At 45.0% G+C, this 26,364-nt stretch overlaps 1 protein-coding gene and 2 long non-coding RNA genes across 5 annotated transcripts in view; 1 reads left to right on the top strand and 2 right to left on the bottom strand.

Annotated features, from left to right (window-relative positions):
- Nucleotides 1–26,364, top strand: part of LOC119850859 (MDM2 binding protein) — a 73,112-nt gene that overhangs the window by 45,040 nt on the left and 1,708 nt on the right. For all 3 annotated transcript variants that reach the window (XM_043507396.1, XM_043507397.1, XM_038389585.2), the window contains 5 exons: nucleotides 16,585–16,680; nucleotides 18,770–19,036; nucleotides 20,311–20,560; nucleotides 23,363–23,476; nucleotides 25,996–26,061. In XM_043507396.1, the coding sequence (XP_043363331.1) occupies nucleotides 16,585–16,680; nucleotides 18,770–19,036; nucleotides 20,311–20,560; nucleotides 23,363–23,476; nucleotides 25,996–26,061 (793 nt within the window). The remainder of the gene's footprint in view (nucleotides 1–16,584; nucleotides 16,681–18,769; nucleotides 19,037–20,310; nucleotides 20,561–23,362; nucleotides 23,477–25,995; nucleotides 26,062–26,364) is intronic.
- Nucleotides 2,685–8,208, bottom strand: LOC122458604. Its single transcript, XR_006278670.1, has 3 exons — nucleotides 7,979–8,208; nucleotides 4,438–4,447; nucleotides 2,685–2,695 (listed from the first exon to the last, which is right to left on the bottom strand). It is a non-coding gene; the product is annotated as an uncharacterized LOC122458604 (long non-coding RNA).
- On the bottom strand, nucleotides 8,217–22,576 carry LOC122458605. Its single transcript, XR_006278671.1, has 3 exons — nucleotides 22,566–22,576; nucleotides 13,609–13,614; nucleotides 8,217–8,340 (listed from the first exon to the last, which is right to left on the bottom strand). It is a non-coding gene; the product is annotated as an uncharacterized LOC122458605 (long non-coding RNA).

Genomic DNA, 26,364 nt, shown 5'->3' with positions numbered 1-26,364 from the left:
GTGGTGGGGCCCACGGCCATTGTGGCGGCCTCCAAAATGTATGGCAAGGTCGTCTTCTTCTTAACATCGGAGGCTGCCGCCCAGGAGGCGGTGGAGAAGGGCCTGGCGGTAGGGGGCGTCTTTGTCCCCTTAGAGCTGCTAGAGGACCTGGGCGTCCGCCTGGTCCTGACCTCCGTCCTTCCCTTTCTCCCCAATGCCGCCCTGTTACCCGCCTTTTCTACCTTGGGGAAGCCCATCTCTGTCATCAGCCTTCTCCCGTTGGGCTGCAAAGACCCTGCACTCAGTCACGTCCTCTCGTTCCGCCGGCAAGTGCAGCTTCAACTGCCGCCGGCGGCATGTGACGGAGAGGCGCTGGAGGGGTCCTTCCTAGTCCCCTACCAGGGGGCCCATTACCGGGTGCGCTATTCCACAGGGGAGGCCCGGTGCTACCTCTGCTGGGTGATGGGGCACGTCCGGAGGGACTGCCCCTTGGCCCGGCAAGGAGGGGCATCCGGGACCCCCGAGCCCCAGCAGGGCACCGGCCCTGTCATCGCCGGCGCCCCTGGCTGCCCGGCGCCCGAAACCGCCCCTCCTTCTTCCCATTCCGCCATTGCTCCCGCTCGGGCCCAAGGGGCACCTCCCCAACTATGCCCAGACGAGCGGGAGAGCCCCGCCCCCGCTGCTTGCAATCTGGCGGGGCCTGTGGAGGAGGGTGTGGCAGGGACACCGCCGGGCATGGGAGAGGGCCCGCCCCAAGGGGAATCTTCCCTCCCTTGTGCTGCCCCATCATTACCCCCTCGAGTCCCTGAGCCATCGCCTCTGCTCCCTGACACAACCCCTGCTAGCCAGCCCCTGGATGATGCCATGGAGGGCTGGGCCCTAGTCCAGGGGAAGCAGGGCAAGCGGAAGGCTCGAGCTCTGCTGCTTTCATCTGATGCGGAGGCCCCCCGGAAGACCAGGAAGGGGGGCACTGTTGCCGAGCCTTCCGCTCTACCCACGGGTGTGTTCCATCCACCAGAGCCGGCTGGGGAAGACGTGGCAGCACTGGAAGGCAGTATCTCCCCTCCACGGGAGTCCCTCCCCTCCAAGACCCCCGAGGCACCATCTGAAACCCCAGTGTGCCCCGAAGCAATCGTCGCGTCAGGTGCCGGCGGGGAGAATCCCGGGGTAGCGGAAAACAATTTCTCGTCTATATATGAGGAAATCGAGGCCCTGGGTCTGACCCCAGTCACCCGGGGGAGGACGATCCTATGCCAGCGGGCCTCGATCTGGGCGACTTCACTCCAGCCCCCCTTTCCCCATGTTCCCTCCCCCTAACTGTTGCTTCTGCTCCCACCTCCGAGGAGCCCCTGGACTCCTCCATCAACCCGGCTGCAGAGGGCACCCCGCTGAGAGCCGCCGAGCCTGTTGAGGCGACGGCCAGTGCCACGCGACTGGAACCTGAGCCACCAGGGGCACCCCTCGCTGATGAGGAGCATTCGACCTCCTTCCCGGGAGAGGGACCTACAGAAGAGAGTCCACCTCCTGATGCCGTGGCTGCCAAATCCACCAGAGAGCTTGCACCCGGCATCACTGAGAGCCCTCTCCCCACCCAGACTCTCACCTCTGCCCCTGCCCCTGCCCTTATCCTGTCCACCTCCCGAGATGTTATTGCTGCCCCTGGGACTGTCTCCTTCCCCTTTCCAACAGATGACTCCCAGGGAGCGGCCTTTGTGTTTACCCGTCCCGACCCACCAGGGGCTGCTATACTTCCGCCGCCGCCCCCTATCGCCCCAGCATTCAGGTCAACCCATCAGGAGCCCCTTCGGGGGTCCGCACCCTGTCTGCCCGTCTCTGTGGGCCACGGGGCTGTACCAAGGGCCCCATCGGGGAGTAACCAGACCGTAACCCCAGCCCCCCATGCGCTGCGAGAGGAGTTGCGGGAGTTTCTAGAAGACGTCCGTGGCTCCCGCAACAAAGTACAGCTTGCCCTCCAGCGATGGGGGGACTTTAATCAAATCCTCCGGGCCGCAAGGGCCCTCATGGGGGAGGGTAAAAGGACCGGGAGGCAGGGCGCCGCAACCTACCAGCGGGTCCGCCTCTTCCGTGACTTCTTACTCACCTACGGGGTGGGTCACGGACTGCTGCGCGGCCCACCGGGAGCCGCGAGTGTCCCTGCCGGCGAGGATCCCCCCCAGCCCTCTTAATGGCACCCTTTACCATCGCAACATTGAACACCCGCGGCTGTAGGATGAGTCTCCGCAGGTCCCAGGTGTTCTCCTTCCTTCGGGAGGGGAGGTACTCTGTGATTTTCCTGCAGGAGACCCATACGGATCCGACCGCCGAAGACAGCTGGCGGCTGGATTGGGGGGACAGGGTCTACTTTAGCCACCTCACAGTTCATATGGCTGGAGTGGTGACCCTGTTCTTCCCCGACCTATGGCCCGAGGTGCTGGGGGTCGCCAAGGCTGTGCCAGGCCGCCTGCTGCACCTCCGGGTCCGCATGTAGGGGCTTGTAGTCAACCTCGTCAACATCTATGCCCCAGCAGTGAGCCCGGAGCGGCTGCAATTCTATCAGCAGGCGTCCGCCTTCCTCGGCACCTTGGATCCTCAGGAGTGCCTGGTCCTGGGAGGGGACTTTAACATCACCCTCGAGGAGCGGGACTGAGCAGAGCCCAGCCGCTGCCGCCGTCGCCGTCTTCCAGGAGATAGTTGAACACCACTCCCTGGTGGACGTCTGGCGCGACCACCACCCGGATGACACTTCCACGTTCACCTTTGTCCAGGTGGAGGCCCATCGGTTGCGCCACTCCCGGTTGGACCGCATTTATTTATCACGCTTTCATCTTTCATGAGCCCACTCCTCCAGCATCCGGCCGGAAATCCCCATTTTCTGACCATCATATAGCCACCGTGACAGCCTCCCTCTGCGCAGAGAGGCTGGGGCCGGCCTATTGGCATTTTAACAGCTTGCTGGAGGATGCGGGCTTCATGGCATCCTTCTGGGAGTTCTGGCTGGCCTGGCGAGGGCATCGGCGTGCCTTTTCCTCGGCGCGACGGTGATGGGACCTAGGGAAGGTGCGCGCCCAGCTCTTCTGCCGTGACTACACCCGGGGTGCTAGCCGACAGAGGGATGCGGCGATTGAGCAGTTGGCACGGGAGGTCTTAGAGCTGGAGAGGCGTCTGGCCGCCAGCCTCGAGGATCCACCCTTCTGCGGAGCATGCCGGGAGAAGCGGGAGGAGCTCTGGACCCTCGAGGACCATTGGGCCCGGGGTGCCTTTGTTCGATTCCGCATCCGTCTCCTTCGGGCGATGGATCGTGGCTCCCTCTTCTTCTACGCCCTGGAGAAAAAGAGGGGGGCTAAAAAACATGTCCTCTGCCTACTGGCAGAAGATGGCACCTCCCTCATGGATCCGGTGGAGATGTGCGGGAGGGCGAGAGCCTTCTACGCAAGCCTTTTCTCCCCGGATCCAACCGATCCTAACGCTTGCAGAGTGCTCTGGGACGAGCTCCCGATGGTCAGCGTGAGCGACCGAGACCGGCAAGAGCTGCCTCTCGCTCTGGCCGAGTTCTGAGAAGCCCTCCATCGCATGCCCACCAATAAATCTCCGGGCATGGATGGGCTGACCGTGGAGTTCTACTGCGTGTTCTGGGACGTCCTGGGCCCAGACCTAGTCACCGTCTGGGCCGAGTCTTTGCAGAGCGGGGTCCTCCTTCTTTCGTGCAGGCGAGCCGTGCTGGCCTTATTGCCGAAGAAGGGGGACCTCCGCGATTTACGAAATTGGCGTCCTGTCTCGCTCCTCAGCACGGACTACAAAATTGTGGCAAAAGCCATCTCGCTGCAGCTAGGGTCCGTGCTGGCAGACATGGTCCACCCAGACCAGACCTACACCGTCCCGGGCCGCAGCATCTTCGACAACCTATATCTGGTCCGGGACCTATTGGAACTTGGGTGTAGGGATGGTCTGTCGTTCATCCTCCTGTCCTTAGATCAGGAGAAGGCGTTCAACAGTGTGGATCACGGGTATCTCCTGAGCACTTTGCAAGCGTTTGGCTTCGGTCCCATGTTTGTGAGTTTTTCTCCGGGCGTTGTACGCCTCCGCAGAGTGTTCGGTCAGGCTCAACTGGACCCTGACCGAAGTGGTCAGCTTCGGGCGAGGAGTACGGCAGGGGTGCCCCCTCTCAGGCCAGCTGTATGCTCTGGCAATCGAGCCCTTCCTCTGTCTCCTCCGAAGGAGGTTGACAGGGTTGGTGCTGCGGGAGCCAGAGCTGCGGCTGGTCCTGTCAGCGTACGCTGATGACGTGCTCCTCGTGGTCCAGGACCCGAGCGACTTGGCGCAGGTGGAGGCTTGCCAGGCCATCTATTCGGCAGCCTCCTCTGCGCCTGTCAGCTGGGTCAAGAGCTCTGGCTTGGTGTTAGGGGACTGGCGGCAGGCGAGCTCCCTCCCACCCGCGCTTCAGGCCATCCGGTGGAGCACGGGTCCACTGCTCTATCTGGGAGTTTACCTTTCTGCCATGCATCCCTCTCCGCTGGAGAACTGGCAGAATTTAGAGGGCGGGGTGATAGAGCGGCTCCGGAAATGGACAGGACTACTCCAGAGCCTCTCCCTTTGAGGGAGAGCGCTAGTGCTTAATCAACTAGTCCTGTCCATGCTCTGGTACCGGCTCAACACCCTGGTACCAGCCCTGGGTTTCCTGGCCAACTTCCGGACATTGATTCTGGAGTTCTTTTGGTCAGGACTGCACTGGGTCCCTGCAGGGGTTCTTCATCTACCTCTGGAGGACCTAAAATGTCTGCTCACTCAGGTCCATGTCTTCCGCCTCCAGACCCTGCAGAGGCTTCTTTATGGTGCAGGTAGACTGGCGTGGAGCATACTGGCGCACGCCTTCCTGCGCCGCTTCCGCGAGCTCCGATACGACCGGCAGCTCCTTTATCTCCATCCGAGAAGTCTTCCGCGAGACCTTTCTGGGCTGCCGTTCTTCTACCAGGACCTCCTCCGGACCTGGAAACTCTTTACAACGACCAGGTCCGTGTCGGCCACCGCAGGGGCAGATCTCCTCGTGGAGCCTCTGCTACACAACCCCCAGCTCCGTTTGCAGGTGGCGGAGTCCCGCTCGGTGCGCCAGAGGTTGATCCTGGCAGAGGTCACAAGAGTCGGAGACCTCCTGGACTATGACCGGGGAGACTGGCTGGATCCCCTGATGCTCGCTCAGCGCATGGGGCTTTCCAGACCTTGTACTCCCCGGCGCATTCTTCAGGAGCTGAAGGCCGCTTTGCCACCCGCTGCTCGGGTTCATCTCAACCGGGTCCTGCACGAGGGCACGCCCCGCCCACCCGTTACCCCAGGCCCACTCAACCTTTTAATTTGACCCCTGCCCCGTGGACCCAACCGACCCCTTCACTAGAAGCCGGCTGCACGAGATGCAACCGGTCTGCTTCGAAACCGCGCCAAGAAAACATCTCTATACGCTCGTGCTCCACACCCTTCATGCCCGCACCCTCGTGTCCTGCCCCGATACAAAACGGCGGGACCTCCTGCCACCTTTGGAGGGTGAGGAGCCCCGGTGGGCCAACCTATATTCCACCTTAGTCCCAAGGCCCGCCGGGGATGTCAGTTGGCGGCTCATTCACGGAGCCGTGAGCATGGGCGTGTACTTGGCGCGGTTCACTTCAATCCCAGACTCCTGCCCCTTTTGCGGCGTGAGGGATATCCTGGCCCATGTATACCTGGAGCGTGCCAGGCTGCAGCCCCTATTTCGGCTCCTCACCAATATTTTATTACGTTTTTGGTTGCACTTCTCCCCTCACCTTTTCATTTATGCACTCCCTATCCGTGGCCCCACAAAGTCACGGGATCTCCTGGTCAGCCTCCTCCTGGCCCTAGCTAAAATGGCCATCTACAAAACCAGAGTGAGGAGGTTGGCCGATGGAGTCTCCTGTGACTGTGGGGCCTATTTCCGATCCTCGGTCCGTTCACGTATCCGGGCAGAGTTCCTCTGGGCGGCGTCCTCTGACTCTCTTGACGCCTTTGAGGAGCAGTGGGCGCTGTCAGGGGTTCTCTGCTCGGTGTCCCTGTCCGGTTCCCTTCGTTTGACCCTTTGACGGCACTCCTGTCCCTGTTATTTTATTAGTTGTCCCCTGGAATTTTTTGGGTATCTAGGTCCTGTGGTTCCCCCTTTTAGGCTGGGGGGGATCCTTTAGCGGTTGACGGGCTTCGCCCGCCCACTTCCCGGATCCCAATAAGACTACTCTTCCATAGCCATCTGGCCTTGCCCCGTCACAATACACATTAAAAAAGTGTAAATTTTTAATATATAAATTATACACTTCTTCTTTTTTTTTGGCAAGATTCTGATGTAAGATGAGGAATTTGTTCTTTGTTTGATAGCCCCTCTTGACTCTGGACTAACTTTGAAAGCATCTAGAAACTGAGATGGTCTTCAGAAGCTGTCCAGTGAGCTTTAATTCTTTCCCTTAAAGCTACAGACAAGTGATGACCCACACTGAGGGTTATTAGATACATAGAAGAACTCAATATGAGGGGGAAGAGTCACCACAGCTTTTGTAAATGGCAATTGTGCTTCACTGATCTATTAGAACTCTGACAGTGTGGTCAAGTATGGAAAAGGGTGATTCAGCTGATATAGTGTACTGGGACTTTCAGAAAACTTTTCACAACATCCCTTTCCAAAGGCTCTTAAGTAAAGTAAGCAATCATGGGATAAGAGGGAAGGTTCTCTCATAGATCAGTAAATGGTTAAAAGACAGGAAACAAAGAGTAGGAATAAACGGTCAATTTTCACAATGGATCTGTACTGGGACCTGTGTTGTTCAATATATTCATAAATGAACTAGAAAAAGTGATGAACAGTAGGGTAGCAAAATTTACAGACTATACAAAATTACTCAAGATAGTTAAGTCCACTGCTGACTGTGAAGAGCTGCAAAGGGATCTCACTAAACTGGGCGACTGAATGACAAGATTGCAGATGAAATTCGATGCTGACAAGTGCAAAGTAATTCACATTGAAAAAAAGATTCCCAATTATACATACAGAATGGTGGGGTCTAAATTAGCTGTTATCATTCAGGAAAGATCTTGGAGTCATCATGGATTGTTCTCTGAAAAATTCTGCTCAATGTGCAGCAATAGTCAAGAAAGCAAACAGTATGTTAGGAATCATTAGGAAAGCGATAGATGATAAGACAGAAAATATTATAATGCCACTATATAAATGCATGATATGCTCACACCTTGAATACTGCATGTAGTTCTGCTCTCCCGCTCACAAAAAAGATATATTAGAATTGGAAAAGGTGCAAAGATGGCAACGAAAATGATTAGGGGTATGGAACAGCTTCCATATGAGGAGAGATTAAAAAGACTGGGACTGTTCAGTTTAGAAAAGGGATGACGAAGGGGTGGGGGATCTGAATGAGGTCTATAAAATCATGAATGGTGTGGAGAAAGTGAAAATGGAAGTGTTATTTAGTCCTTCGTGTAACACAAGAACTAGGGGTCACTCAATGAAATTAATAGTCTTTTCCTTTACATAGCTTGGGCCTTTGATCTTGTCCCCATATAACAGGTGACCAGCAGACAATGGCTCCCTGCTCAGGGCATAGCTTCCAAAGGCTGGGAGTGACAGGTTTCAATCGGTCCACTGAGCCTCTAAGGGGCGATGGAGAGCTGCTGTCCCACTGGCAGGCCTTAGTCGCACCTTTTGGGCCCTGGGGACTTAGCGGAGAAGGTGCGCCGGCCAGAGTCCGCAGCGCGCCCCTCAGGCAGGGGAGCGCCGGCGCGGGTCTGCAGCATTCGGGAGTCTGCTATCCAAGTCGGGATAGTTGGCCGGGGTAGGGGAACGCAGGCCCATCCAACTCCACTGCATTCCAGCCCAGGGCCCTGACAGTGGCGGGAGGAGAGGGGCCCACTGCTGGGTCAGCGGAGAGCCTCCCGCGCCCCGCTGTCCAAATAAGCCCACCACACGGTGCAGTTCTGCCCCTGGGCTACTTCCTACCCGGTCTCTCAAGCGGGCCTCTCCGGTCCCTCCAGCTCGTCCGGGTATTCAGCTGCTGGCAGCTCCAGCTCCCCCTCTGTGTCGGGCTCACGCTGGCCCGGGCTACAGCCTGGCCCCTCCGGGTACTCAGCGGCTGGCAGTCCTGGTCGCCTCAGTGCTTCCTCCAGGTCAGGTTCCTCCTGGCCCAAGGCCTCCCCTGGGTCGGCAGCAGGGTCTGGAGGGAACAGCCTGTGTCTTTGTACTTCCTGTTCCACCCCTCCCCTTCCGGGGATTGGAGTAGCTTGGTCTGGCCCCGCCCACTCAGGCGGAGAGGGTGGCTCTTTACCCTCTGGTTCGGAGGGAAGCCACCCTGGCTCCCTACACTGGGTTTTTGCATAATCAGAGGTAGGGAATTTGCATTTACTTCCCACTAGATGTTTCTCAGGAAAACCACTTAACACATTTTTGTTCCAGTAGTCCATTCTTGTCTTGCGCATTGTTCAATATAGTCTTTTGGATCCTCATCTGTCACATCTTCCCCCCCACCTCCACCCCTCCCGGCCCCATCCCTGAGAGGTTACATACAATCCTGGCCCATAATAACAATACATACACCATTTATTTAACACAATGGACCCCAAATGGGGGAGGAGGGGTCACTAAGGTCTCCCAAGGATATGGTAGGAAATTGTCATAGCTATCGCCATGTATAACATTATAAAATTGTTTATGAAAGCAGAGTGTTCTGTAGCATTGGGGTAAACTGCTGGAAAAGCAGTTTTAGAACTGCTGTATTCAGGAAACTAATTTAAAGATGTGCTGATTGCACACAAGCAGTAGACAATTTAAAACAAAGACTAGCTATAACAATGAGAGACTTTTACAAAGTTTTTAGTTAATCAATGCAGATGTCTCCAGGATCTTGGCTAAATAACAAATAAAACTGCGTCATTCCAATTAAGTGTGTGTGAGAGAGAAGTGAATAATTTGTTCATTACAAGAGTTCTTTTAATCGCCAGTTTTGAGAAACCTCCAGAGTTGCTTTCTAGCCATGGAGTATTTTGATTCACTTGAATGGCTTGCTTTGAATCACACTTCACTAAACCCTGAATTTGAAGGGATTTTGCTCCAGATCACTCGTAGTAATAAGTGGTAGAATCCAAAGGGTTGTGATCAAACTTTGTCTTGAAGTGCTTTTACCGTAACTAGAAAATCTTAGAATTTGGGTAACTGTGGGAAGTGCAAAACAAATGCAAGAGGTCTAAGATACTAGAGCAGGACTGGCTAAGCTTCTTGGCCAGAGGGATGAAAGATCTGATAATGGCATATACTGAATATCCCCATCCCATTCAGTCCCAAAGAGAGAGTGGAGGCACAGCCATGGAGATTTTCCAAAACACCCTCTCCCGCCACCCTCAATTTGTTTAAAATGTGAAACATGCAAGATTGACTGAGAACCTCTGTCCACACCAAGCTTTCCTGTGTTACCATGCCAGTGTGCTTGAGTCTTAATCTGGGTGAGCAGTGACACAGGCTTTTCTGCTGAGATGGTCAACAAAGGTGGCATTTGTAAATGTTGTTTGAAGTTTTGGACACTGGGGGCTGACCTGATCCACTGAAGTGAATAGAAGTCTGGTGAATTGGAGGAGTTGGCTCAGGCTTTTGCCTGCTAAGAGCTGCACTGAATGGCTTTGTTTCACATTCACTGATGACCAGCCATCCGATCGTAATGAATTTTTGCTACCACCAATAAGGACTGAATTTGACTATCTGACCAGGCAGTTCTGTGCTCTTGCTTTACCAAGACTATCAAGTCTCCACAATGCAGCACATTCTAGCTTAAAAAAAAAACAAAACTAATAGGTTAATAAGTACATATTTAACATGTGGGTATTTTAGCTTAGATTTTTCTTCCTCTTTAGTTTTCTTGTGTCTTCTTTTTCTCGTTTCCCCCTTTTCCCCCCTCCTTTTCTTTCTCCTCTATTCTGTCATCAATTCCTTAGCTGTAAAATGGAGATAATGGAATAACAAACAAAACTTTTCATTTTGAAAATGGCAAAATTTATTTGAGTTGTGACAACCATCACAACTGACCCTTTCTGTAAACTCTTTTGGTTTTGACAAATTGGTATTTTTCCAACAAAAGAACAGTTAATTAGAAAATTACTGACCAGTTCTAGCTCTAATCACTAAACTTCTCTCTCTCTCTTGGAGCACAGTGCAGCAAAACCTTATGCAGGAAATGCAAGTGGCAGGAATGGTTTGACGTTTGACCAGTCCTGTGATAGCTAGTACTTACAAAATGCTGCTCATCCATAGGTCTGAGTGCATGCAAAGTAGGTAAGTATCATCTCAGATGATGAACTGATTTAGACAGAGGTTGTGAATTGCTCACAGTCACAGAGAGCAAAGTTAGTGGATGAGCCAAGACTAGAACCCCATATTTTCTGTCTTCCTGTCCTGTGCCCTGTCCACAAGGCCCCATTGCCTCCATGAACTTCTCCAATATTTGCATTCTTTCCTGTATTAGGAGAAAATGAGACAGATGGGAGGTATGGAGTGGATCAGTGTGGGCAACCATGGGTGTGCAAATAATAGAACTCAAAAAAACGAATGTAACTGGAATTTACTTTTTAATCCTTTTATTTTTGTTTATATACAAAAACAAAATCTTCTCCCATCTAGATTTAAATTAAAAATTTTTGTGCGTTTCTTATTGAATTGCACTGCAGTATACACAGCATCAATCATGAAAGGCTTTTTTCCCCACCTATTTGTATTTTGTGTGTGTATAGGGCTTGCTGACTTTCCAACTGAGGAAACCTTTTCCTCCTCAGATGCCCTCTGGCTTTGGGACTCTGTGCCAGACAGATGAACTGGCTCGAAGGTGGATTTATAGTTGTGTATGGCACAGAAAATTGCAAAATAGTTTCCTATCTTTAAAGCTTTGCTTCATCTCAAGATTCCTGCTTGATTATTGCACTGGGATGTCCTTCAGGACATGAATATAGAATTCTGGTGCCAGTTTGCAGTGAAAACTTATTGTGTATACACAGGTTGTGTGTCCCTGTTGGATATTTTATTCCTGCTATGTGGCTAGATGATGAAGTTCAGGGCATAATTTAATATTGAAAGAATTTCTATTTATAAGCTTAAAAAAACCCCCAAACCTTGAAAGTTTAATAGGAAGGAAAGTAATGATGAACAACATATGCTTCTGTACAAACATGCTGGAAAGACTGTAGGGGCTACTGAGAGACAAGACAATGAAACTCAATGACAGATTGGTATTACTGAATACTTAATAGGCTCTTCAGTAAAATGTCTCAGATTGGAGAGAAGCAACTTCTTGCCTCTGGGATAAGTAACTTATGTAGTTCAGTGTAAGACCATCTATAAACTAAATAGAACTCTCAAGTTGAGAACATAAAAACATGAAGCTCAGGAAGATACTTGGGTGATACTAAATATAATCCATGGAGATAACCCAACTGCTATGAAGTGAATATGTCGAGATGAGAAGAAAAAATCGTCAGACATTTGGACATAAGTTAAAAATTTAAGACCCAATTTGAAATATTTTATTCAACTCTAATCACCTAATTACTGGAAGAACTTTGCTCAGATTGAAAGTAACCATGAAGAAGTGATAGCGAGTTCATAGAGGCATGGGAAATATTGAAAAGAGGAGAAACTTATAGGAGCGTTTACTGACAAAGGAGAATATTATGAAAAAATTATTTATGTATAATGGCTAATTACCTTTACCATTTAAAAAAAAGTAGGTTCAGCATATGAAAGTAGGTGAAAGAACTATAGTATGGCCAGGGCAGCCTTTTCTTTCCAGTACATAACTTCCTTTTCTTTTAAGATATTGTAGGGATGAATCTTTGTCATAGCTGTCTGTTTCTCATTACAGACAAACTATGATCATTCTGAAACACTATTGATTTCTATAGTGCATTTGCAATAGATATGATAAATTAGCATATAAACGCAGTTTTCAGAAAAATCACTAGCCCAGTGGTCCCCAACCTATCTGTGGGAATAGCATATTTCTAATCCCAGAAGACTGGCGGGCGCCAGAGACCCTGCCGCCGAGATGCGGGAGCGGTAAGAAGCGTTACTGCTGAACTGCCGCCGAGAAAAAAGCTCAGCTCTCATTTAGGTACCTGACTGAAGTTGCCAAATTTTCAGAATTGGCTCAAAGACTTTCCATATTTGCTTTTTCATGTAAACAATTGCTTTATTCTTTTCCAGTTTAAATTTGGGTTAATCTTGCTGTATGCATTGAAGAAGAATAATGCAAGAACAGGAATGATGCACATATTTTACATTGTCGTTATGCAGCATATAACTCTTTGCCTTTTTTATATGAATCATAATTGTCCTGAACAAGAGCACTCAAAACCTCCATTGAATTCAGTGGGAGTCATGCCCCCGTAAGGACAACAGAAGCATACTTTTTATTTACATTTGGCACTCTTCAGACTGCATATTTCCCCCATTGCTATTAAAATACAATTTAATTGGTTTGCTTTTGTTAATTAAAAAAAGGGGGGAGGAGGGAGTAGCAGCCTTAACCGTGTAGGTGCATCACTAGTCATCACTAAACATTATCATGGCACAGGAGCTCCAGTAATCCATGCTACTAGTACATAGAGACAGTACCCCTTGGAGCTGTTGCTGATTAAACTCTCATGAAACACAAACACAAAGAAGCAGCAGAGGTCCTCTGTGGTAAACAGAGCATTTATTTTCACTACATTAGCATAAAAGAGCACTTTGAAACTCCCTTTTAAAAATAAATAGGATTCCTGTTCTTTTAGGTTTTGCTTACTCTTTTAAAAACTGATAGGTTTCCAAAAAAGAAATAACCAGTAAAAACCACAAACTACTTCACTAAAATTTAAGAGACGTTTTCCTACAAACTTGAATCATTCTATCATACTTTTTATTTTAAACTCCCTACTTTTGAATATAAACTGTAGCACTGTTCCCCTCTAGAAGATATGGAGATGAAGGGTACATGCATAGTACAACACCATAATAGCAGCATACAAAAGTAATGTCATACAGATATATTTCCTCTACATCTGCTCTTCTTCTGGTTCATGGCTACATCCTATTCTCTTCCTGTTCACTAGCCTGCTTTGTTTCTCCCAGTCACCTCTCCGGTATACCTCTTCCCCTTGTTCCCTGATGGTCTTCCCCTCCTAATTCTCTTTGCTATCTTGGCATATTACAGGAGAGTACTGTGCATACATAGAATTGGCTCTGTGACACCGGGGGCATTGTGATTCTAGTCACTTGCTGTTAGAATATACAAATAGTTTAGATCTAAACATCTACCGAAAGTCTCATATTAATGTAGATTTATGTACCTCTCTTAAGAGGAATAAACATTTGTTCAGTCCGTTGAATTTTATAACTACATCCCTCTATATTGTATGAATAAAACAATAAATAGTTATAGAAAATTGTGTTGCCCATAAAGCAGCTCTTAAGATTAAAAGTAATTAATCTCATAAGGCGCATGGAGCTTTCATGTCCTCTAGAAAGCTCTCTTCGCTGATGACTTGATGATCTGTATCCTGATTATATATACAGAATCAGGTGTAGGCTTATCAATATTTCTACAATGTTTAAACCCCTCACTGTTGTTTTAATATTTATTTTACCATAGCACTCAAAGGATCCAATCAGGATCATTGTGCTGTACAGTGTACAGATACATAGGAACAAGTGGGCTGTGCCTTAAAGATCTTGCAATCTAAAATTTCCATGCAGTGTTGTTAGACTAAGTTGTCAAACAGTTTATGTAGAGGTTAGCTATTGGCTAAAATATTCTCTGAACTATTTTTCTTCTAAAAAATTAATTACTAAGGTGTTTTGGATATAAACTTGGAATCTTAGCATTCATGTACATTCCTGTTTATTTTATAAAGGCCTCTGTTATTATAGTAGCATGCTCTACTTGGAATACTAATTTACTGGAACATATTACAAATGTTTGTCATATAGCATTATAACCGACTGCATAGAAAATGATTGTACTATAGTAAATATACACTAATTGGGTATCTAATTATGTTCTCATGTACACAAGTATCAGATCCTAGAATGTTCATAGGGTTGATAGTTTGATGTACCATGAACTAAATGTGTGTTCTGCTGTGCAAAACAGATACATAAAAAGCTAGACAGTGCTTCTTGGAAAATGATTTAAAATTTCACATTGATTAATGTTATCAGGCTTTCTTCCAGTCTGCCTCAGCTTGCAAGGATTTAATTTTAATGTTTTGAGAGACGGGCTATCCCACTGTAGTCTTGCATACTAGAGGAGAGGAATTTAAACACACCAGAATAGAGTGGAGTAAATATTAGAGTGACCCATATTTTAAGTATCACATGTATTCCCTCCGGTATAAACTCCCTTTCCCCTATCCATTATCCTGCCCACTCCAGGTTTATGCTCTTTTACTGTCCTCACAACCCCATTTCCTCTCTGGTTTGGGGGAAATCCTTGGGGTGTATGTGGAGTAAATGCCAAGTCTCACAGACAGAAGACTGTTAACTGGGAGCCACTGGGCAAAGAACTCACTGTAACATGGTCACTTCTCTCAATGCTAACCATATTCAGCTATGCTAGGGAGAAAGATAGGGAACCATGTCTCTGGTTTGCATTCCACCTCATTCTTACCTTCTGCCTTCGCCCACCAGGTGTCTGACCTCTTGATAAGGACTTCTAGCAGCTGTCTTTTCAGCTGCTCACAAAACCTTTTAGGTTGTGTATCTGGTCTCTCCACAACAATCAATAACTTTTTCTGCTGCCTTCGGGAATGTTCCAGGTATGTCAGCTGTGGCATCTCTAATGTACACTGTGGTTTCTTTGTGGTGCACTTTTAGCTCATGGATTCTTTTAGCTTGAGCTTCCAGCTGATGCCCTAATTCAGCTTCGTTTGTTCTTCTCATTGTTCCTTTGGCATGGAAGAGGGACGTAAGCACAGGTCCTGTGGGAGATTAAGAACAGTTGCCATTGAAACATCATCTCTGAATCTTGCTAAGGATAGGGCTCTGTGGAAAACAATTTTTGGACTGATAGCTGTGATTGTCCCTCCCTTGCTAAATTTATATTTTTGGCCATGTCAGCAAATGTTTTGATTCCAGTTTTCTTGACTGGGCTGAAGAAGTTACATGTCCCATCAGAATCAATTGCTCTGCTCAGAAATCACTCTGCTTGTTCTTCACCAACATCTACTATTTTCAGTAGAGACTCTTGTATATCTGATGTTACATGCAGTCCCGTAGATACATTGATAAGCACCTCTGGATGTGATTCAGAGTCAAATGGGTTTGTCATGTTGTTGATGACATGATTGGTAAGAACTATAACATTCATCCCACTTCATTGCAGAGGCAAGGATTTGCTTGTGGATTTTGTCTTCAGTACTTCTTGCTAGTCCACTTCTTTCTTTCATAGCTTTGGATATTCACTCAGGAGATGGCTTATAATCTGAAGAAGGAACTTAAGTCATCCATACGATTTGTGGATGTTGCTCTGGTGAGTGAGCCTGATGAACAAGTGGTTTTGTATAATGCCACTTCAGTCCTTCGGTCAGAAATAGCCACAGTGAAATCCTCAGAATATTATCCAAAGTTCGGTGATTGTAGTATACAGAGGTTAGCTACTTTTGTGCTCCAGTTGGTACATGAGTTTGTCCTTTGGTTGACAAGTAAAGAGAAATATAATTCAGCCAGCAATAGTGTCATTCTTCAGAAGACATTCAAAGAAGGTGCCTCTCAATTGCAGAGTGCGTAGTATTTAACAGTTCCAAAATTATCACACTGTTGCACATAAGCCTTGCTGCAGAGCTGCACCATGAGTTTGGGGCTCACAGTTCAGTTGATATAGTACACTATCATGGATTCTGCATCAGTTATGATGAGCTGCAACATGACTCTGACTAGTTTTTACCGTTTAAGTTAATTTCAGCACCTTAATATGGTGGTGATTGGTCAAAGCTACAAAATGACAACATATTAAAAGATATTTTTATTGGTTTTGCGTGGTCAAACATATTTTTTCAGAAATGCTGAAGCTATTTAGTCTGAGGCAAAAATGGCGAATATCAACATTTTGCAATATACTAATGTGAAATGTTTTCACATTGCATATTCTTAATGATTAAGTATCTCACAAGTCATTATAATAGTTTTCTGTATTTTCAGTTGAAATTTGCATACCAGCAGATCAGTTTCGTGCTTGAAGGTTGTGCATTGGTAGCAATAGATTGCCTGTCCATAGTTTGTACTGCATTAGAAGATAGATATAAATGTACATGAATTCCTAATGTAATTCTTTTCCATTTGTAAGCTTTTGTACGTACAGTGTAGCATCTAGTCTGCCCAGAAAAAGGTTTTAATTTGTAGTTGCCTGTGCTTGCAGTACTAACTTTTGAAATAGCTTTTTAATTTAGTGACTCTTACGCACAGGTCAGTTACAGTGCTAGAGATCGCAATACACAGCTTCATATTGGGCTTCAATCAAAGTGCTCACCAAACCAAATGGCAATTTTGATACTAATGTATAGCTCTAATTTAAAATACATACTCTTTTCTTTTAGTGAAAATGCTTTTCTTCTGACACCAGAGCTTACTCCACTGAAGCTGGGAGGTCTGTCTTTTGAAAAAGCAGCTGGGTGCCATTATCATGGGCTTGAGTAAGTTTCCTTGCACTGCTTGATGTGATTGTTTTCTCAACACTGTCATCTAGCATAAAACCCAAGTTATAGGTGACCACTTTATGCAACCTGGATACTATTTATAGAGAAGTAGATCTACAAATACGTTTTGGACGTTTACTAAATGGTTTTAGTCCTGAACATAACATGCTTTTTGGTTCCCTCCACACCTCACCCCCCAAAAAAATCAGAAACCCACAACCTCTTCTGTTTTCTTTACCCTCATTTTCTGGACTGGTATCAACAGCTATACTCCTGTCTCCTTGATGATAATGAAGAATGTGACTTTGGCCTTGTCTATACACACACAAGTTGTACTGCTTTAACTTTGCTGCATCTATATTCAGGCCTGTAGCTTCTGAGAGAGATGCTTTATTTGCATAGTTAAATGTTAAATTAAAATATGGTTTTACTTCAAATCAAATCATAGACATTTTCAGCTGAATAGTCATGAGATATGTTTATAACAATATTTTTAATGTAAATGAAATTTGTGGTAAAGATTGCTGTATGTATCTATATAATATTCCAGGAACGTCAATGTGTGTGTCACTCTGAAGTTTAGCATGTCTGTTGAATCAGTATGAAATGATAGAAACAGCTGCAAGCATGATTGAAAGCTCTTCTTGTTCAGAACATCACCAGGTTGAATCATCACGGTCTGTTACTGTCCAATTTTAAGTTCTCAGCCATGTTGACTTTACAGAATACACCTGTGTGGTGTACAGCTACAGTAAGGCTCTATCCCATGCCAAGCATTCTCGGCAGTTTGGTTGAATTAGCTATGAGAACACATCACCCTTCCTCTACAGATTATCTGCATGCAAAAATTTCACACACAAGTCAACACAACCACCCACACAACAAAACAAACAATAACTCCAAACGCACACAGCCCTGCACCTCGGCACAAAACCCTTTTTTTTTAATATACATGTGTCTTTATACGTCTCTTAGGAAGAATAAACATCCTAAAATACAGGAAAGGGCTGAACAATAAACCATCAGTTTTGCATCCTAATCTGATGACCAAATTTCAGTGATTTAGCACTGTAGATTTATGTAGTATAATTTTATGACCCATGTTGGAGCTTTATAGATATCTTCAAGAAGAGCACTTGAGGTGTGGGTGAGAGGAGGAGAAAGAACATGGACCTAGTTAACACAGTGATGGGCTCCCTAGAAATACCTGAGATAGAGTAGATAGAAATAGACTTTCATAAAAGTCTGAAAGCTCACTTAAAATACTGTAGTTTGGAGGAGGTGAGTAAAAAGGGTTTGAGGAAAGGAACTGAAGTATACTGCTCAGGTTGTGTTGCCAGTTTTGCTTGAACATGATTTTTCTTGCCCCTAATCTTAATCCTTGCACTCTGAAAAAGAGTACCTGATGTGGGTGGACACCACTGGGTTTTGGGTTCTCAAAAAGGTCTGAGGTCTTGGGGCTGTTGAAACCATTGAGATGGTTTCTCTATGAGATCTATACTATATAGATTCTTATACAATCCTTCTTGTATCTGAAAGTCATGTAGCTTAATGCATTACTAGAATGCAAATGTCTGTCACATGGCAGGAAGCTTTCAATAAAATATAAAGCAAAGGGATTGATAACTTTAAATATTTAACAAGAGCCTGATTATATTTATAAGAGAAACATGATCTATTGTCAACATCCCAGTATGTGCTTAAGGGAGAAACAAGACTTCCATAATGCCAAATCCTGCATTCAATAATTCAAGTCAACTTTCTGTTGACTTGAATGGAAATTTTACCTGAGAGAGAACCGAGTAAGGATAGTGGGATTTGGTCCCTATTAAACATGTAACCCAACTTCATCTTGTTGACTTGAATGTAGCAGAATCCATGAGAGAGTCTCTCATGTAATCTAGTTTATTAGGTCATTCAACGTAGTTGTCAAGGGCAACCTAGCAATTCAAGTAAAGAGGCACTGCAGACATTTCCATAGTTGAACTTAAGCATGGTTATTCAGTTTTTCTAAGGGAAAAAATTCCCCAGCTCTATTACAATGGTCACTGGTTTTGTGGTTCTTTTTTTTTTATTTCAATTTTAGATACTGTCTAGATAACAGAAAAGCTTTAGAGAGAGATGTGAAATTTGCTGAACTTCAGACTCGTCTAATTCGCTATGAAACGCAGACTACGTGTACTAAAGAGTGCTGTCCTGTACCATGTGTCTTGAGCCCTCTTCCATCTCCTGCAGTTTTGTCAGAGCCTGGAAGTGTCCCAGATGGGGAATCTTTACAAAGTGAACTCAGAACAGAAGCATCAAGGCTAAAACGCAGATCAAAAGACTTTGATTGCTTTCATCCCAACAAGAGGTAATGCACTAAGTAAAATTTAAAAAATTAAGATTTTTTTAAAGCATCTATCTATTTAAATGTTTAATCCCTCTTCTATCAGTTTGCTGTTTCTCAAGCGTGACCTCCCATTGACTATATTAGATGCATTAAAACCATAAACCTAAGGCATTTTAATTTAAGAAATTGAGGGCTGCATCCTGCAAGGTGCTGAGTGCCTCTTGAGAGGTGCCAAAATGCGCTTAGTAGCCACTGAAATTGTTATTTGTTTTGCAATAGCACTGAGAGCCCTCAGCACATTGTGCTGGTGACTGTACAAACCTGGAATAATACAGACCATGGCCAATAGAGCTCACAGTTTAAGTAGAAAAGACCCACTGAAGTTCCAGTTCACCCAGCCCTGACCCTCTCCTCATTCAAATCCTTTTAAAAACCCAGTTTTTTAGAATTCCCCACAAGAAGCATTTTTATATCATTTGCATCAATGTAAAATAATCAGCGAGTGCATATGCCACAGCTGAACAATTGTGTGATCTTATTACTGTAATACTTCCCATCTTGTCCTCCCCATTGTTAGTTACGCTCTTGTTGTCGCACACTTGTTCTTCAAGCAGGGATTGTGTCCAGTGGGGATTTTAATATACTTCCTCAGCAAAGACCCTGCTAGATTCTGGTGTTCTATATAAATAGTAAGAAGTAGAAATGTGGTTGTTCTCCATTTCACTGGATTGAGCCCTTACCTTAGGAGTTTCAAGCATTCTCTTCTTGACCCTGTCTTGGTCTAGATTTATGAGAAGAATAAAACACTGGATTTGGTGGCTTGGCAGGCCTATTCTTCATTTTTACTGGCTTAACAGGGAGAGGATCCACATGGGAGAATGTGTCAAACAAGGATGTTTTTTCAATTGGGATGGGGGCAGAGGGAAAATACTCCTGCAGTTTTCGTGTCCAGCTTTAATTTGCATGCGTCTCCTCTGTCCCTTCAGTTAACCACTGTGATTTGTTCCAAACTCTGGTTTTTCTGTAGCATCTGCTATACAAAAGACTCCTTCACTCTGTTCTGGTTTAACTGTCGGAGAACAAATCATTAGTAGGTAAGGGAAGAGAGTCTTCCTCACTTAGTAGGAAAGAAATTCTGTTAATAATTTGTCACTGCTCACCATTTTCAGCCTCCATTTGTTTGAGTGTACTGCATGTCTTCAATATTTTAAGCAGTTATAGTAGCCATTTATAGTAGAGACAAAACCAGCAAGACCATAAACACTTATCTGATTTTTAAAATTGTTTTCCTCCAGACTAATAAAAACTGAAAGCACAGATTCTCTCCTGTCTCAGGCAAGCGGAAGTAGTGTGGGTCACCATTCAGTAGGTGCCATAAGACAACAGCCAGGCAGATCATTGTCTCTAAAATCTGCATCTGTTAATCAGCCTAGTGGTCAGACCAACAAAGTAACTGCAGAGGCTGGCCCAGCAAGTCAGAGATGTGTGCAAGAGTCAGAAACTTCAAAGCCAATTAAGGAATCAAGATCTCAGAAACATATACGGGTAAATATCTATCTATCTATATATTTTTATTTGTCTCCCTCCCTCCAGATACCTCCCCTTCCCCAAAAGATAAGATTCCCCATTTTTTAGCCTCTTTCAAAACATGGGACCAATCCCCAAATCTTTATTACTTAGTTCTGCTCAAGGGAAATTTGTAGAAATCAGGAGAAGTTTTGCATGAGTAAGGCTTGCAGGACTGTTGGAAAAGAACTTGGTACACACAGTAGAGTGCCCAAGAAAACGAAGAAAGAGAAAGAGACAAACAGTAATAGATAACAAATGTGAAAAAGGGGAAATAGAAATGAATATAAATGAGAAGTTATGAAATATAGAAAATTGATAAGGGAAGACAGATATCAGGGAAGGATCCATGGTTGGCAGAGTTAAGAACAATAAGATTTTGGGACGGGAAATATCAGGAACAAAAATCCTAGCAATGATATAGGCTAGTTACTAGAAGGAGATGATGTTATTGTTAAAGATGGAGGAAAGGAAGAAGTGTTCAGTAAATATTTATCTTCTGTATTTGGAAAGAAGCAGGATGATGTGCTTGTATCTAGAGCCATCTGGAAATGGAAAGCTGTTCCTGTGAAAAAATTTGACTCTGAAAAAAAATTTTTTTTCATCCCAAATGGCAATGAAAAGTTAAAAACATGGAATTTTTCATAGAAAGGGATTTCCAGGAAAATTCCATCTTGGAAGAACCAAAATGTAGCCTTTTGGCTTTCTGCCTGCAGAAAATGAAATTGACAAGCCTTCCCAGCTGACTGACGAAGGGTGAGCACCCCAGTTTTCCATCGCTTCCCATACCCCCCAAGTTGCCGGAGAGATAACTAGGCTACCAAGGATGTGGGGCAGGAAGAGAGCTGGGGTGCTCAGCCTCCTTGCCTCCCCCAGATTTGTTTGCCAAAGGGAAGCTGGCCAGGCAAAGTACTGAGGTGCTGAAAGAGTGCTAATGTACCAGTATTCAAAATCAGCAATGGATGACCTGGATAACTATAGGCTGGTTAGCCTGATATCAATCCAAGGCAAGTAAATGGAAAACCTGATATGGGATTCAATACATAAAAAATAAAGGATGGGGTTATTATTAATGCCAGTCAGCATGGTTTTAGGGAAAATAGATCTTAATGGACAAACCAGATTTCATTCTTTGATGAAATTGCAAAGTTAGTTGATAAAGGTAATAACAGTGTAATATACTTGGACTTCTGTAAGGTGTTTCACTTACTACCGCTCAACAGTCTAATTTAAAAATGAACACTATATACAATATGAATAGAGCCCACATTAAATGCATTAAGAACAGGCTAACTGAAGGAGCTCACAGTAGTCGTCAGTGGGGAATCCTCATCAAATGGGGGTGTCGGTCTCCAGTGGGTTTCACAGGGATTAGTCTAAGTCTCAACATTACTCAGCTTTTGCATTAATGATTTGAAACTATATATAAAATCAATGCTGTTAAAATTTGCTTAGTAAACTGGGCCCATTCAATCAAAATGTGTTTTAATACAACCAAATGCAAAGTTCTGCATCTACAAACAAGGAATGCAGGCCTATGGACTGGGGGATCATATCCTATAAATCAATGACTCCAAAAAGGATCTAAGTGTCATAGTGGACAGGCTTATGCTCAAATAAATGTTAGTCTCTTAAGGTGCCACAAGTACTCCTGTTCTTTTTGCGGATACAGACTAACACGGCTGCTACTCTGAAACCTGAACTCCCAGTGTGGTGATGTGGCAAAAGAGCTAATGCTGTCCTTGGATGTATGAACGGGAGTAGCAAATAGGAGCAGGAAGGTGATTTTATCTCGGCATTGGTGAGATAGATACTAGAATACTGTATACAGGTCTGGTGTCCCCATTTTAAGAAGTGTGTTGAAAAAGTGGGGAAGAGGCCAAAAAGAGCAAAGCAAATGATTTGAGAGCTGGAGAAAATGACTTGCATTGAGAAACTTAAAGAGGTCAATCTGTCTAGCTTGTCAAAAAGCAGACTGAAAGACCTGATTACAACATGTAAGTATTGTCATGGAGAGAAAATACTGGCTATTAAAGGGCTTTTTAATCTGGCAGAGAAAGGCAAGAACCAGTGGATGGAAGCTGAAGCCAGTCCGATTCAAATTAGAAATAAAACACAAATATTCAACAGTGAGGGTGGTCAGTTATTTGAACAAACTAACAGGGGAAGTGGAGGATTCTTCATATCTTGTTGTCAAGACTGGATGCCTTTCTCAAAGATCTGCTTAGCCAAACACAAGTTGTTGGGCTCCACACAGGGGTAACTGTGTGAAATTTAATGGCCTGTGATGTACAGGGGGTGAGACTAGAAGGTTTAATAGTCCCTTCTGGCCTTAAACCCTATGAATCTGTGAAAAATATGAAAATGAGGATTTTCGATTACCCTCATGGATATGTGAAGCAGGAAAATACAATATATATCACTTTATTTTAAATAATGCCTAGCAGCTATACAGAGTGTTCCATCTTAAAGCACTATATAAATGTTAACTAATCCTCATCACTCAGGTGAAGTAGGTATTCTCTTCATTTTCCAGATGAAGGAAATGGAAACTGTTAAATAACTTTGCCCTAAGCTGCAAAGTGAACTAGTGGCAGAGTCAAGACTAGAACTGGAGATTTCCTGTCTCCCAGTCCCATACTCAGTTCAAGTCACCAAGCTGCCTCCCTAAAATTAATCTTTGGGGAAGAAGTTATGCATGGATTTATTCTTTAAAAGTGGGCTATTGGAAAGCTTGTCATGGTGATAATTGATCCTAAGTGTGCCTGTGTTCTCTCCAAGATGCTGACGGAAGTGGTTGCTAAAACACTTAAGAAACACGGCATTGCAGAGAACCACAAATGCTTTGCATCATGCAGTCAGCGTCTGTTTGAGATATCCAAGTTCTATTTAAAGGTATTTCACACACACACACACCCCGCTCTCACAATTGTACATAGTTACTCCACCAAAACTATATCCAGGATTAACATGTTTAAAGGGATATGATGTTTGAGATTGACAGCTCCAAATATTATACCTTTTGAAAAATATAGTTTTAGCTCTATTTGCATCCTGTTTGCTGAAAACTTGTAAAAGGGAAATCGCTCTGCACAACCATGTGATGGAGGATCCAGAGCTAAGTTTGTCTGCTGTTGGACACATGAATGCATGTTTTGTGCTTCCAAGATGCAGGGCAAGCAAAATTATAAAACTGAACAAGAATCCGATCACTCTGAACGTAACTGGTAAATCTGATTCTATGAGGTCCAGACTTCACAGTATCCCTATTTCCTAGTGACGGTGTTAAGAAAATAAAATGTTAGCTGTCAACAAGTATAAATCAACAGAGCTGGAGCTACTGTTGTAAATCACAACCGCTGGTTGTGAATTACAATCACCCATGACCACCTGTTGTTTCTATTCTGCACAAGAAAGGTTAGCAAGGCTTGCTCTTCATAATTCATCTGCCCTCTCCAACAAGACAAGTGTATTGGGCCAAATGTTGACCTGTTCTAAGATATGGAAATTTCAGTGATGTAAACTAGGCCCATTTTCCCAGTGTGTAATTGGGTGTCTGTGGTAAAGTAGAGTAACTTGCACTGAGTTAATGTTGTGTAGCAGTAACATATCTTGAGGAGTCAGAACAATGAGATAGAGCAAGAAAAACAACCAAGAAGATGATGTAGGACCCCTTCTGTCACCTCTATGTATACATTGCACGTGCTTTGCACACCTGTTTGGGCATTTAATGGATGCAGATTATCCTACCAATTTACACCAATCTGATGTGTAAATGCACTGCTATTTATATCTGTTGAACATGCCCTCACCTTCAAAAGTAGTCTTATCAATGCCTTATATTGTGCTGCGGTTATTTCGTACTTTATATTTGGATTCCCTCAATGGATAACAGGGCCGATCATCAGTCTGGAGACAAGTAAACATGCTGCTTTATCATCAGAAGCCCTCTCTTGACTTGACTTGCAGTAATAATCAGTCTGTCTCTAGACTTCATGTATTTTTTTCCCCTTTTTAGAATCTAATCTAAACATTGATTGTAGAGGTTTCAAAAACTTTCCCTCACTTATATAAAGCTTTAGGAGACCATTATGTTTCACTTGTGACAATGAAGAGCACATTCATTGTTCTGGACAAAGCCCATTAATTACAAGGTGAAGAGGGAGATGTCAATAAACTTCATGCTGAGTCTGTAATCTTCACTTCTTGCTGTGATGTCCTTCCTTTCTCAACTGTTCCAAAGCTATTGGCTGAAAAGGAAGAGAATTTGTGCGAGTAGTTGGAACTATAGACTCCATGGCATTGCTCAGCAAAGTGCCTGTGAACTTTCTGTAGAACTCCACGGCAATCCAACACTTATCACCAGGCAGCCTTCTGTTTTCAGTTACCCTCAGTTTTCAGAAGTAATTGGGGTCAAATTTTCAAAAGTGCCTAAGTGACTTTCAAAGTCAGTGGGGTTTAAGCTCCTAGATTACATAGGCACTTCTGAAAATGTTACCCTAGAGGTTTAGGGAACTAAGTAGTAAGGGGCAAATTCTCTCCTTAACCAACAGCCTGGATGAGTGGGCTATAGACTATGGAGAGGTGATGGATGGGGTATAGGGTCCTCTCCTTCCCACACAGGACACTGAAGGGAGGAGTAGCTGCTGGACCTATGTAATTGTAAATCTGATGGCCTTACCCCTTAAAAAGCCCATTTGAATGCAGAGAATTATGTTTCACTTGTGAAATGTGCTTGGGTCCACTGAATTCTTCCCCACATCTGCAGTAGAACCACACGAGTGCTGTGGCATTGTGTGTTTGCCATTGGGGGTGAGGCCATATTTTCCCCTTAAGGGGTGTAGAAAATATACAAGTATAGTTCTCTTTTCCCCTTTCTACTACATTCCTACCTGCTTGCTACATGCCATCTGGGAGGGGTCAGACTCCAAAATAGAAAATGTGGTGGTTTTCCTTTCCTGGACTGATCTCTCTCACAATTTCACCTACCCTGGTCACATTTATTTTGGAGCTCTGCCCTGTCTTACAAGAGTGCAGTATATGTGCCTGGTTATAGTTAAATGTTCAGTCAGGGCCTATAAGAACTTTGAACAGCATATAGAGCATCTCTGTAGCTTTGAAAGCGTTCAGGGGCCAGGAAGGGCATGGCTAAATCCCAAAACTTGAGTGACAAATTTGGATGGCCTCTGGTAACTGCATGGTGAGGCACAGCCAACTGTTAATGGATTAGGAGATAGGGTAGTCTTAGAAAAGAAATACGTAATCAATTTTTCCAATTAGGGAGCCCTAGGAGATCCTCAATCAGGGAAAGTCCCTACAGGTAACTTTAATGTTAGCATCAGCTCCAGTGGAGGTATATGTATGTTCAAGTCTATCTGGCAGCAATTCTATAAAATGATGTGTTCTTTGTTTAGGATCTGAAAACTTCCAGGGGACTGTTTGATGAAATGAAGAAAACAGCAAACAATAATGCTAAACAGGTAATCCTATTCCTGTATGTTCTGGAAATGTGTTCCTCAAACGTTGCTGTGTGAAATCTACGGCTGTTGCTTCTTGGAATGGTGGGTTGGTACATGGCTTTAATGGGTGAACAGAGGAGACCATCTGTTGTGTTCTCTATGTTCTCTAGTTTGTATTGTGAGAGTTCTTTTGAGGTTAGTTCCCTCAGTGCAAAATTCCAGTTGCAGATGTTGACTTGCTATGAAAATTGTTTTAATAAGGGTGGCCACTGTCAGAGAGAAAAATTTGAAATAAGGGAAAAGACTCAAAACTCTCTTTCACAT

This window comes from Dermochelys coriacea, chromosome 2, assembly GCF_009764565.3.
Source record: "Dermochelys coriacea isolate rDerCor1 chromosome 2, rDerCor1.pri.v4, whole genome shotgun sequence".
NCBI classification, from domain to species: Eukaryota; Metazoa; Chordata; order Testudines; family Dermochelyidae; genus Dermochelys; species Dermochelys coriacea.
The sequence above is the reverse complement of the archived record's forward strand: the minus strand, read 5'-3'. Positions and strand labels throughout refer to the sequence as shown.